The sequence below is a fragment of the Neodiprion pinetum genome, chromosome 3 (assembly GCF_021155775.2).
Source record: "Neodiprion pinetum isolate iyNeoPine1 chromosome 3, iyNeoPine1.2, whole genome shotgun sequence".
NCBI classification, from domain to species: domain Eukaryota; kingdom Metazoa; phylum Arthropoda; class Insecta; order Hymenoptera; family Diprionidae; genus Neodiprion; species Neodiprion pinetum.
Window position 1 is genome coordinate 25162247 of NC_060234.1, and position 13118 is coordinate 25175364.

At 36.2% G+C, this 13118-nt stretch overlaps 1 protein-coding gene across 2 annotated transcripts; it reads right to left on the bottom strand.

Moving 5' to 3' along the window:
- Window positions 1–792: 792 nt before the first annotated feature.
- Window positions 793–10218, bottom strand: LOC124213655 (retinol-binding protein pinta-like). 2 transcript variants are annotated; one of them, XM_046615153.2, is made up of 8 exons: window positions 9691–10218; window positions 6952–7117; window positions 6739–6843; window positions 6394–6538; window positions 5981–6088; window positions 5369–5477; window positions 4798–4994; window positions 793–4632 (listed from the first exon to the last, which is right to left on the bottom strand). In XM_046615153.2, exons 1-7 carry the CDS (start codon window positions 9821–9823, stop codon window positions 4843–4845), a joined length of 918 nt encoding a protein of 305 aa, XP_046471109.1. In that variant the 5' UTR covers window positions 9824–10218; the 3' UTR covers window positions 793–4632; window positions 4798–4842. The 2 variants fall into 2 exon arrangements, with proteins under 2 accessions (XP_046471109.1, XP_046471108.1); XM_046615152.2 differs by having other exon boundaries at window positions 796–4994; window positions 9691–9825; window positions 9902–10218.
- Between the last annotated feature and the right edge of the window lie 2900 nt (window positions 10219–13118).

A 13118-nucleotide genomic window follows, 5' to 3' on the forward strand; every position in this document is an offset into this window, starting at 1 on the left:
AGAACGATTTATTTATTTAACTCTCAAGAACAACAAAAATTTTTTATAATAGAAGTACAATCAGACATTAAATATTGTAGTTGCAATACTCTTAGGGCTACTATATATTATTGGTTAGTGAGTACATTTTGATTAATTGAAAAAAAGATAGGCTTAGAGTGTTAGTTACCTTTTTTTTAATATAGTAAGCGGACTAAGATGCAGTCGAATTCATAATTTACAATTTGTGGAGACAATGTTCTTTGAGTAACGGTAGTCATTGTCACTCTTCTGGTTGTTTAACATGTAGGAGTTACAAGTTGGAAATCATTAATTGAAAAGATTAAAAAACTATGTATCTTCACAGTCTATATGTCATTGTATTAAAAGGATTTAAAGAAGGTCTTTTTAGCAGTAAAATTAGTTTGCACAATGTCCAAGAAGTGGAGCTGGGATCTTTATGACTATGTTCTCCATGTCTAACAAAAATTATTTTCGGTTGAACCGATTGGGTCAACTGGTGAACAACGACTGATGGGACAAACAAATATGATCCAGAGTGAAGGTGAACCTAATATAAACAATTATACAGAAAAACAGAAAAATATTATGTGAAAAAATTATGTAGAAAAACTGTGCTATGGGGACAATAATTTTATGTGTCTAGGTTAAACAATATGTGTTGTGTGGGCGGAGATTAGCGATTTGTAAATATTACTTAAATGTTCAACATCTTGTCTAAGATTAACGGAATTGGTGTGTCCTACAATATTGCACATTTCTAGTAATAGTCTTTTATAATAATTAGGTTCTTCACAGAGGATGTTTGTATTGTCGTAGCTAAAAGTATGTTGTTTATTGATCATATGTTTTGTTAGAGCAGTGTGACGTTCTTCAATCTCACTTAAATAAATAAATCGTTCTGAGGAGGGCCCATATCCGGGCCGAAACGTTAACTAAAAATACGTTTACATAATTGACCGATCACCAAGATTCAATAACACATATTTCCTAATGCGTGGGGATCATGTCGGAGATTATGAATATTCATGGGATATTTTGTGGTGGTAAAGGGGAAGATTGCTCTTTCGCCGTCACGCCTTGGAGCCTGTCGGACTGTGATTGTTGCTATTGGAGTTTCTTTGATATTTCGCTCGTTGGAATCCAATCCTGTTTCCTGTGGTTGCGGTGACCATTGAACGCCACTTCCTACTAAAGATAATCTTTGCATATCTTACGTAATTTTGCACTACTGTCATTCAATGTCTGACAGAAATGTTTAGAATTTTAGCCATTCTTTATCAGTTTTATCCCGGAACGGAATAGGCTTTGCTACACGCAGGCATAAGAAGTACAATATAGAAGAGTACGAAGCTTCGAAAGATTGTTTATTGCGACGGAAATTTTACTCTAATCTACTGTCAACGACTCACCAAGTGAGGGTGTTGAAAGCATTCCTTTTCTACTCAACACCAATGCAATCGGTACAACCAGAATTGATCTATCATTTTTACTCGAGGTGTTGGCTTGGTGCCAGAAATAGTACATTATGTAACAAGGGAACAGTCGACTTTTATTCCTGTGTTACATACAGGACTTTATTTATGGCTCAACTCTGACCACATTGTTGACTTGGAAATAGGGACTCGATATATCTTTCGCAATATTGGGCGTTAAATTGAGAACGTAGGTTAATAACGACGAAATTCATTCTGAAAAATGTAAACAATCAGCAGACGGACGTGGTTTGGCTGGAGCTGGGATGAAGGAGGGGGTCCAGGGTTGCAGACCCCGGTGGGGGTTAAGGGTGTGAAATCCTCAGCGAGGCCTTGGTCTGTGGGCATCGCACTGATTGAAAGAACAACAATTCGTTACGTAGTAGTAATTAAATTCTTTTAGCGATTGACCGTCAGAGCAAGGTTTATAAAAATCGAACTGAGGACTTTTGTGTAAGTGAACGCAGTTGAACGAGGTTTGCCTTGAATAATAATAAATCATTTCTCATGGTGGGTCATTGTTGCAAATTTTATTACTTTACTCAGGCGTAAACCTATCCCAAAACGGAATATTGATTCTTTCTTGACTTATAATTGGTTATCCTTATGTGCTCAATCAATATTCGACTGGTTCATTTATCGATGATGAACCCTTGAGTGAGATAACCATTTTTAAGGGCTTTTTTGATTAGTGATATATTTGATCTTAAAGATGAATGATTGGATCACTGTAATTCAATGGCAATTAATGAACCAATAATTTTTTGCACAATCATTTTTCCAACTTAGTGCATTAATATTTAGGAAGATCCCATAAGTTTCGAAGAGCGAAATCTTCTCAAAGCAGTATAAGAAATTCGGCACTGTAGCGTAGACGAGAATAATCACCGACCAGGCAACTGTTGATGCGAAATGAGACATTGACATTTCGGGTTTACGGTGGCTCATTTGCTTTTGCGGAAGTGAGATTGAATCAGGTAGCTTTTTACATCAGAATCTTATTTAAATGCAGGTTTACCTTGATATTTACAGAAAAAACGAAAGTTGAAACACCGATGACTTAACCAGTTATAACTCTTCAATGTTGCGCTCAGTTCGATTGGAGCACGCAAATATTCTATAAGTTGGACTTACGACTCTCTACATGTAGCAGCATATACTTTGCGACTAGTTATGAAAGTCGTTTGGACCATTAACGGATACCAATTTCAGCATTAACAGATACCAATTTCAGAAGTGTATAGATGCAATAGTTTGCACGACGTAATCTGAGAAATATAGAAAGGCAACAAATTATGTTTTGGGATACAGATATTCTAGACAAACGATTTATTTTAAATATAATGCTCATCTGTGGATTTATTTGACCCGATTGTATCGACGACAATAGGATGCACATAAAATAGTTGAATTAGAAGAATGGAGTAGGTGGTAACTGAGCTGATTGAAACGGCGATATGCAGTATACGGTTAACTTATTTTTATTCAATATCAGTGTGAGTGCCTAAGCGAGGTATCGTAACAAAAATAATCCGGCTGATTCAAAGTGATTTGTAATCAGTTCTGCAAATTGCCAGAATCTGCAGTATACTTTGTTTTCAGAAAACTGAGAAGATGTGGCTGCAATTTTAACCACTCCCTAAGTATATCCTGAAGTTACGTTAAGAATTTTTCACAACCTCTTCCCACAGGAATGTACAATATTCCATGACAACTCGGTACTCAAAAACATATTAGAAATTAAGGAATATGGAAAGAGGAATTTTTGGGCACCAAATACATTGAACTTTTGAACTTGTTAGTCTATGCAGCACGGTGATAGATTTAATATCTCGCGCAATGCTGATTCCGCCACGGAACCTCATGATTATTTTGCAGGTCCTGTTTTAAAAGCCAAGACCTCTGATTGCGTAAGTACAAAATTTGTTTATTTTTCATTTCGATGAATCTTTCAACAGCAAGACATTATGATAATCAAATGACCGAACCCTCTCTAGTATTACTCCGTTACAAAGTACAGATGCTGAATGTATAGCTAAATCATTTTAGATGAAGCTTGCTTTTGTAGAAATTAGAACGTCGTTTCGGATTTCAAGAAAAATTACTTATTTTATCAAACACTTATTGTGAATAACAATTAAACAAACTTCAGTTTCGCATTCAAATTTTGTAACATAAGAGATTTTCAAAGTTCAATTATTCTGTAATGCTATTAATAGGTATAAAACCTTTCATCAAATTATTGTTATTGTCACCTGGCACGTAGAATGACACCTATGAGTATACTGAGGAATACCTGGTCCTTTATTACCAGCAGCCCTTGTTGGTCAAGCGAATATTTATAAACATATACGGCAAAGGTCAAGTTGACTATGGCATTGTTATTATTGAAAACGAATTATATTATCAACTTGATTATGATTGATTTTCTCAAATTTTTACCTCATCGCGAAGTGTTCAATATTCTCACCGAGACTAACTTTTAGTTGTGAATATACATCCTGTAATACCTTAAGCAACCGTGACAAGAATACGACAATTATTCTGTACAGCTAAACAGTCTTTCATAATCTTTTCTCAAAACTCCAGTCAGGTGTACAAAATTACTAGTCAGTCACAGGTCATCTTAGTTTACTGCTAACATTTTTACAGACGCTGGATCTTAATACTTTTGAGACGAGCATATTAATCATGAAAAATGATTTAGGACTCGAAATGTCCCAATATTCCAATATTTTCCAAATTTTTATTCTTTATCAAATTTTATCTATAAAACTATCATAAATCTGCTAGCAGGGTACATGTAGTACTATTCCTATGCATTACACACCTGAAGTCATTAGAATCAGCCTTATAATTACTCAGTTCCAGGGACTTTCTGGTTGATTGTGAGTTAAAACGGAACGGAAAATTCTACGCCGATCGTTACAAAATGATCGCGAAATTGTGCAGACTGGACAAATTTTTACGTACCGCCATTTTTAACTGTACCTATCACAAAATCGAGCCGGGTTTCACGGAGACTCAAAATTATTGTTCCATATAAAATCATTTAGTGAATATGACTGCAAGGTGACGAGACGTCCATTTTCTTCAAAAATGCATTTTTCCACCCAGAAGGTTTGAAACAGAATGAAAGCCTGTTTTTGAAAAGCCTCTGAAATTCTCACCGAAATTCTTATTAGTTTTTCGAAATCTTCTACATTATTCATTTAATTATTCTGCGAACGGACACAAGATAGTAAATCGCGAAATGAAAAGGTACGTTTCACCTTACTAATTGAAGATGGTAAGGGTTACATGTAACCTTCGTGCTGAATACCTCATGTACGATATAACAGCAGATGATCTTCATTATTCAACTTTACTAGTCAACATCAAACTTTCGAAAACTTCCAGAAAATCCAAAGGGACTGTCTCCGTTGACGACTGGTCCAGGGCGGAGGCTTTCGTCTACCAGAACATTGTCTTGTTCCAAGTACCAATCCCGCCAGGACTCCAGTTTCTTGCGCAATAAGTCTGTAGCAAAATAAAGAAAGGGATTTGTAACAGCTCGACTTTTCTTTGCAACGAATTCAACAATGATTTCTTTAAACGTCATGGGTTGCCAATCTGAACCAGCTTGTTTTTTAGAACAGAAAAGAAGCTACAACTTGTTGAACTTCGAAATTCATGTTTCTTTTCAGTATGTCAGCGTTCATTATGTGAGAATTCATTAAAAATAAGATAAGAATCTTAAAAATTCAAGTGTCATGTGTAGCATTTTCTGTTGTTTTTTTTTTGTTACAAACGCACACTTATTCATAACCCGTGAAAAGTTTTTGCTTCCAGAGTAAAGCTGTGAATTTAAAAAGTGTATAATTAAGAAACCCTGCAATGAGAAGGTGACATACCATCAAGGTCATCCATGTTCGAATAAGTACCACCGTATTCCTTGGGTAGTACGGATTTGGGTACAAACTGATGGAATTTTTCGAAATTTCCATTAGCGTGAACGTGAATCTGAAATTATACTAGACTGCATGAATCAATCTGCGTTTAACGTGTATGGTTTGGACACCAGGCAAGAAAGTATTATGTTTGCTATATTGAATTTGTTTCGTCTAAAACTGCATGTGATTGAAATCCTAGATAACACGAAGACATCCAGTGAATCTGTAATACACATGTTATATTAACGGTAAGTACAATAGATATTGCATATTTCATGTAGGCAGGGCTGCAAATTATATCCGATTGCCACTAATCTAAAAATGGACATCCCACCGATATTAGGTTGCTGGCTTGCAGTTAATGATATCTGTTCGAGCCAATTCCCACGTTCAATTGCAAAATTTAGCTTCCAGACGTTTCGCGAACATTCGCAATTGGTTACGGGCAAGTCATCGAGACTTGTTTATGGAGTGTGCTCACAAACCGGATATTTTCCTCTTGTTATCTCGACACAATCACAATCAGTTTACGGTAAAATGCCAAATTCAGCATAAAGATATAAATGTACGCACCCTTTTAGCGAGTTTGGGCTTCAGAATTGATTTGACCATTGTGACCACAGAATTCACGAGAGAAAAAGCATTGAGGATGTGGATTCCTTTCAGCCTTATTGCGTGAGCCTGGTATAATTAAAACAAATGAAAGACATACTTATAAATGAATGTCATTATCTCGAAATGCACAGTGATGTGTGCAACGCGTGTGCCATTTTATAAAATGGCAATCTTGCACGATAATGATTTTGTTCAATCGTGTTAGAAGGAAGTGTTATAAAGATTTATTCATGCGATTGAATATTTTTGCGTCATCGATTTACTTCTTGTGCCTATAGTGTGAGTATTAATTTTGACATTTGACACTGCTTAAAAATGATCAGAACTTGCAATAAAAAATATACAGTCAATGTTATTCTAAGTTGGCGTACCGAGGCTGAAACATCACATTTTTTTATGAAACTTGGTGTCATTCCCACGAGCTGCCCTGCGCTCATCATCGACAAATCGAGTATCAAATTATATCCGCTGTTGTGGCCCTCGACCATCTGAATTTCATTTATCATAAATAAGTACCTGTTCAGAACAAGTAACAGGATTAGTTAGGCTTCTTACCAAGTCAAGTAAATTTTATCGTCGCATTTCTTTCGAAATACTTTTTATCACTAGTTTACAGAACGGCTCTCCAGCCGATATTTTTGGGTAGTGGCTTAAAAATTTTCAAGTTCTAATCTTAATCGTGGATAGTCGTACTAAACTTGTCGTTAATTACGTACCTGCATACCTCCTCAACGCGAAATATATTTGCATCATCCGAAATAAATCGTATAATGCAAGTTCTGTCGTTTCCAGCATTCGATTTCGGAAGAACCACGAATTGCCTGTAGCAGAAAAAAAATTGTGTTCAAGTACAAAACTGTGAAACATCATTGAGCATCGTAATTTCATGTACTTCAGACAGTCAGATTGTCAACTCGTTCCCAACTTACATTACGTCGTGTAAATTATTCATGCCCGGTGCGCATGGATCTCTGTTCCTGAAAAATTCAGGTATAAACCTTCTTATTGTATAATAAGCATCCAGTTTTTGCTTTGATAGCTCCAAGCTCAATTTAGTACACAGAAGAAACCAGTCCAATCTTTCGTCTTCGGCATCTGAAACAAACAGGAAATAGGTATGGTTTCGCCTTGGTACATTCTTATATACCATTGCATTGGACAAGATTTTTTTACGTGAAAACGTGAAACGTTCTTTCTTTCAGAACTCGTATTCTAAGTTTTGACTCAAAATTTCAGATGTCGTTCAACTGATTTGCCTACTTGACGTTTGCACTATTAATTCAACGGCCGTACCCTTATTAATTAAACCACCCAAGGTACATTTCACGTGAAAAGTCATCACTTTTGCTGCTGTTGAATAAACGTGTTTTCCATATTATTATTCTAATAGTGCATGCACAATTTATTGCACAATTTATAAATAAATGATAAAGCATGCGTGTTAAGACTGTGAATCGAGAAAATGTTAATAAACAGTATAGAGGGATTTGTAAGGGTGACGTGATGGCCTTAAACTAGTTGAAATAATCGTGACAGAAATTGCACGTAACTATGATGCACAATTTTCTTTTATATATTACAATGGTGAAATTGTAAGTAATGCTTTCTAGTGGTGCTGTGTCTTAGTCCAGTCGAGATAGACATTCAAATGGAAATAATGAGGAGGAGCGATTTTTTTTTTTTAAACTTTGGGGGGGTGGTCTCCCCCTAATTATTTCCATTTAAGGCTATTTTTATGTCTATCTCGACTGGACTATCTGTTATACAAGACAATCGATTTTTAACAAACTCTCTAGGATTTTTTTAATAAGCCTCTGGGTGAGATTTGCAATTTTCTAAGGGTGGGAATGTGTTAGTCCATTGATTGTTGAAAATTGCTTAAGGAGGGACCCTAACAATAAGTCGAGGAGTAGGAGTTTCGGGAGTTGGAGTTATGATGTAACAATAGACGGTAAAGTATCGGAATGTCACAAACGAACCAAAGAAATTTGGAAAAACCGAATTTAGGGCCAGCTATGTGGTTGACAAATTTGAGGGGACAATGTTTATCGGGATAGTTTACGTTTATAGGTCATCTTGTTATACATGCTGAACTAGCGTTATTTTCACTAAACCATTGATAACATTAATTTTATGAATCTGCCTGCGTCCTGGTCGAAGTAAACATCGAGTATGGCATTGCATGTAATATTGAAATATTAATTCTATTGCGAGACTACAACTCACTGTTGAAGCACCTTGAGGCCGAAGAAATAGATCAAGATTTTTTTCAACACCTATAAAACTTTATAGCGAATAGTAAATTGTAAATATGACAATCCGTAATTTGTAATTTGTAAACCTCTAGAGATTTAAATTCACATTTACAACGAATATTATACGACTCTATAAAATTTCGATAATATCTTTGCATTCTAGATATTTAAAAAAAACTTAAGTTCAAGGGCTTCGAATTTCGGAATAGTGAGTCACAACCAATTAAAATAAGAGCCATAAAGATCGTATTTTTCGCGGTATCTTCATCATTTTACATGGTCATTCGATTATTGAAAGTTACATTAAGCGTGATTGGAATATTTTTCAATTTTTACAATGTTGCATTATTCTATTCGATCCACAGTGATTTTTATGTAACTTCCTATAAACGTCGTGTGAACTGTGTCGGAGTTATCCAAGCTTTTCAAGTTTTGTTCGATAGACGCATACGTACAAAGCAAATGGTACACGGCAATTTTTTATGTCCACAATTTGAATATGCAGTTGAGTATATTTTAAATTTTTTTTATGAAGCAGTTTCCCAGATCATCGCGGTAGTTCGTCAAAAATTTTCAATTCTTTCCGTTAGAAGCATGTATATATATAAAAAAAAAAAAAAAAACACGCTAGACGAAAACTTCTCACGCTCATCATTTGACTGCAAAAAGTTCTGTAAATTTTGGATTCTCTTATTTGTCCGATTCCGTTTCCATTGCGGAAATTTCTCGGAACAGACAGACCGACATATTCTATGGACTCTGTTTTCCGGGTAGTAGATACTCAAAACGTAAATAATCATTGAAATTAAGAGGAGTCATTTTTCGACCGAAACCAATACCTATTTGTCCTATTCAGTATCACGGGTGATAAAAAAGTAAACATACGGCTAGTAGAATTTCGCAGTACAATAATTTATTAAATTTATGATAACATTGGAAATTTTCACGATAAGGCAACGTGAGAAGAAAATGTGGAATTTGCCGAACACATATTCATAGAGTGTATGTAATACGCGTTGGAAAAGTTTTAAAAATGCTGGAATCTTTCAGCTTCCAAAGATTTCCGATGAATATTTTTTTTAAATTCGTCATGCGTCTTAGATTGGTTTAACCGAGGTGGTTCTGAGAAATAAGACTACCCGAAGGACATTAGCTGATTTCAAAGAACGGGTCTGCGTGAGAATATTGTAGCAATAGTGCAGCCCATCGTGACAATTGTGACGATCATGTCGCTATCGTACAATTTCCAATTCAATTATTTTCAATTATTACGAGACGAAGTAAACGAGCTGGTAGAATGCGAGTAATCCGATAGATTCGAAGCGAGTTGCAGATAGCTGAAAAGGCTACCGAAACACTAATATTCGCGTGTATTTGTAGAACGCTATGATATTCAAAGAATTTTGCACTTACCATGAGGAAGATGCGGCTGCAGTTTTAACCACTCCCTTAATTTTCCTCGAAGTTCATCCAGCAGCTTCTTACTTCCTCCCACAGAGGTACATATCTCTTCGATGTTACACTGCTCAAAACTCAACTGCGGCATCACTGTAATAGCGATATGCAAACAGTAGAATCACAGAAGAAGATACCTGTGGCTGGAAATTTTTTCAACAACCCGCACCTATTCGGAGGCAAATCGATAATCTACTGTGGTGTTTGCAAAATAAATCCGCTTTTAGTGGGATCGTCTGTCAAGGTCTGTTGCCCAGCTTTCGTTGTAAATGACGTAATTCCATGCTGCTTGGAGATAAGATCGGTCTTTTCATCTTTGCCCTTTCCTTCTCTCGTATCTGCTTCGAGTAGATTGAACTATAATCGTTACTTTTTGAGTTGTTTGCTTTTTTCTGAAATTCCGGTCGCTGGAATCCAAACTTGTTTCCTGGGGTTTCATTGAGCGGTGATCACGGCTTCCTGAGACAGCCCATCGCCACAAATCTTACGTCACTTTACAATATTCTTATTGAACAGCAAACAGAAATTTTTTGCATTTCATACATTCTTTGACCGTCGAAAACAAATCTGGCTGATTCCAAAAGGGCGTATAATTTTTTTTTTCTCATTGCCAATCGATTTGTAGACTTATTTGAGATCTAAACATTGAAACAAAAAAATCTAAGCTTAAAGCCAAAAGGACGTATATTTGTGTTCAATAGTCAGCTTGAAAATAAGTCTACGGAACGATTGGCAATGAAGAAAAAAAAATTATACGCCCCTTTTGGCATTAGCACCGTCAAATACTTGCTACGAATATCTGAATCGTTAAGGCGTATTTTTTACTGTTTTCGATTGTATTTCGTATCGATTTATACCTTGTCAGCATTGAAACCAGATGTAAGAAAGGACGTCGTCTTTCAGGGCTTTAGTAAGCTCATTACGGGGTTTGTTTTGAATAATAATAAATCATCTCTTACGGTGGTATATTGCTGCAAATTTTTTACTTCTTTCTATTTCTTCGTGAATCACAATCGATTATTCTTATGCGCGGTGGCAATAATTGGTTTATTGAGTGATTGCTTAAACGTATGAAGCCTGGCAAGAACCCCTCAGTGAGATAACCTTTTCTAAGGGCTTCAGCTTAAATTGGCCGCGTTGTTCGCAATTGCGTTCAAAAGTTCACAAATGATCATTGCGATTATCGTATGAAGACGCGAAAAAGGTGGTAATGTATATTATTCTTAGCTCTTGTTTGATATCCTTCTCGGTCTCGCTTTGCCCTCTCTTATGAGCTAATCGGCATTGCACGGAGTTGCTTTACAATTGATCAGTGAATTGATTTTTCAGGAGTTCCTATGTGATTCGAGGATATCTTTATCTTTCCGGTCACTTTATCTTCCATTTACTTCCAATGGATTTCAGTTCGAAAATTCTGAATATCGCATCTTTAGTATACCCGGCACGCGATTTTTAGAAAGAAAGAATAACCTTGAAAAGAACTAATCATACTTGATGAATTCCCGTTTGATTCAGATTTTTTTCATGAAAATTGCTGTAGAAAAAAATTAAGTCTAAGAAACTTATAAAAATCTCATGTCATTTTTATGGCGAAACAAAAGCCTCGTGGGCTAGCATAAGGATCTGAAATAAAAATTTGAAAAAATTAGTGAATTGATTTTGAATCATTTCGAGTCATTTCACGGGGTGGCTGGCGGCACGGAAAAAAAGTTAGTCCACACCCCGAATAATGACCACCCTAAATTGCTCGTAATGAGACACTGGGATCCCAACGCGGTCACACGAACACCTCACTATCCACGTCTTAGAGAACCAGGCGCTTCTAATATTTATCTATGCCTGCTCGTATTCAACTCAAAATTGACGGACTCTCCCCTCCTGCCGATTCTATTTGTGAAACTGATATCAACTCAATTTTCTCAAGTACTTCCGGACTCTACCATGTCGAGCACTCGAATGGCTGATCCTTAAAACAGACCCGCTAACCCCACTTGCGTCGGTTCTATCCGATTGTAGCGCCTGGCTCTAGTTGCGAATTTATGAAACTGATGATAGAAGATAAGGATGTTCTAACCTCACGTACTTGAATCGCGTAATTTAACTCGAATTTTTATTTATAAGTATAATAACTGAAATGTCTCTCCTTTCGGATTTAACTAAGCATTGTTCCTTTTCTTTTGGGTATTAATGTTAACATAAAAGTTTTCTTTTTGGTTGAATCAATATTTATTTTAATCAGTTGGTGACATAGACTGAAAGGAAACTATTCAGTCGTTTGGTACTACGTTGTTGCATATCGTACATGTCGAAGGCTATAGACGAAAGCAGCGTAACGCGCAATCTTACCATCTCAATGGTGAATACAACAAAAGTGAAGAAAACTTTTTTTTTATCCCTTTTTTGGTGCTTAGCCCTCGATATAATGACAATCTTTATCTTTCCAAAGTATGGGTTCGGAAAGAAAGTGATAAAGTGATCGCAAACTACTTGCCAGGTGAATGTGGACAAATTTCCGATGTTCGAAACTTTTATTTTTCAACTAAATGAAAAGTGTGATGAGGCATTGAAAAGTTTCGTCTACTTATAACCCAAGTTTGATCGTTATCTTAACTCGAGTGATTCCACCGATTATTTGGTTTGATGATAGCAGGATATTTTCGTCATGGATCCGTACGAAGTAAAACCCTGCAGGATGTCGTGGCTTCGAAATTGGTTTGATCATGATGACCAAGTAATTCGCGAGGAAGGAAACATTGGGCCGATTGATTCCGTCGAGTTTCGTCTGGTAGGTCTTTCAAATTAGTTGTTGTCAAGCAACAGCTAAAAGTGGAATCGAATCGATAACTTCTGATTTCAACAGCGGCAGCTGATAGACACGTAGGGTCGAAATCAAACGATTTCACCTTGAATCGCATTCTCTCCAATTCAACATCTTGCAAAACTAATTGGTATTGATTTGTTTTTAGTTACCAAGTCCTGCACATTATCCGAATTCATGGGCGTCGTCAAATCCGTGTTTACATCGTTTTACCATCTCATACAAATAAAAGTATAATAATATCGATAAACAAATGCTAACAAATGCAAATGATCCGGTCACCCTTGAGAAATAATGTAATCTTAGTGCCGTTTGCTCAAATGTATTGCTATGAAATCTAGTTATGCCCACCATGCGGTTTTTTATGTCATATTTTCTTTGACGCTTGGCTTCGTGATCGGCGTGCTTCGTTTGCCGAACTTAAGATCGTATACCTTCGTCCGTGATTGTGAGAAAAATCAGTGATAGACTACACGTGTGGGGTTAAATATACTCAGAAATAGAATTTACTGTATGCGTTATGTCTGCAATGACTATTATATGACTAGTGCGGAAAGTGGCCAATTTC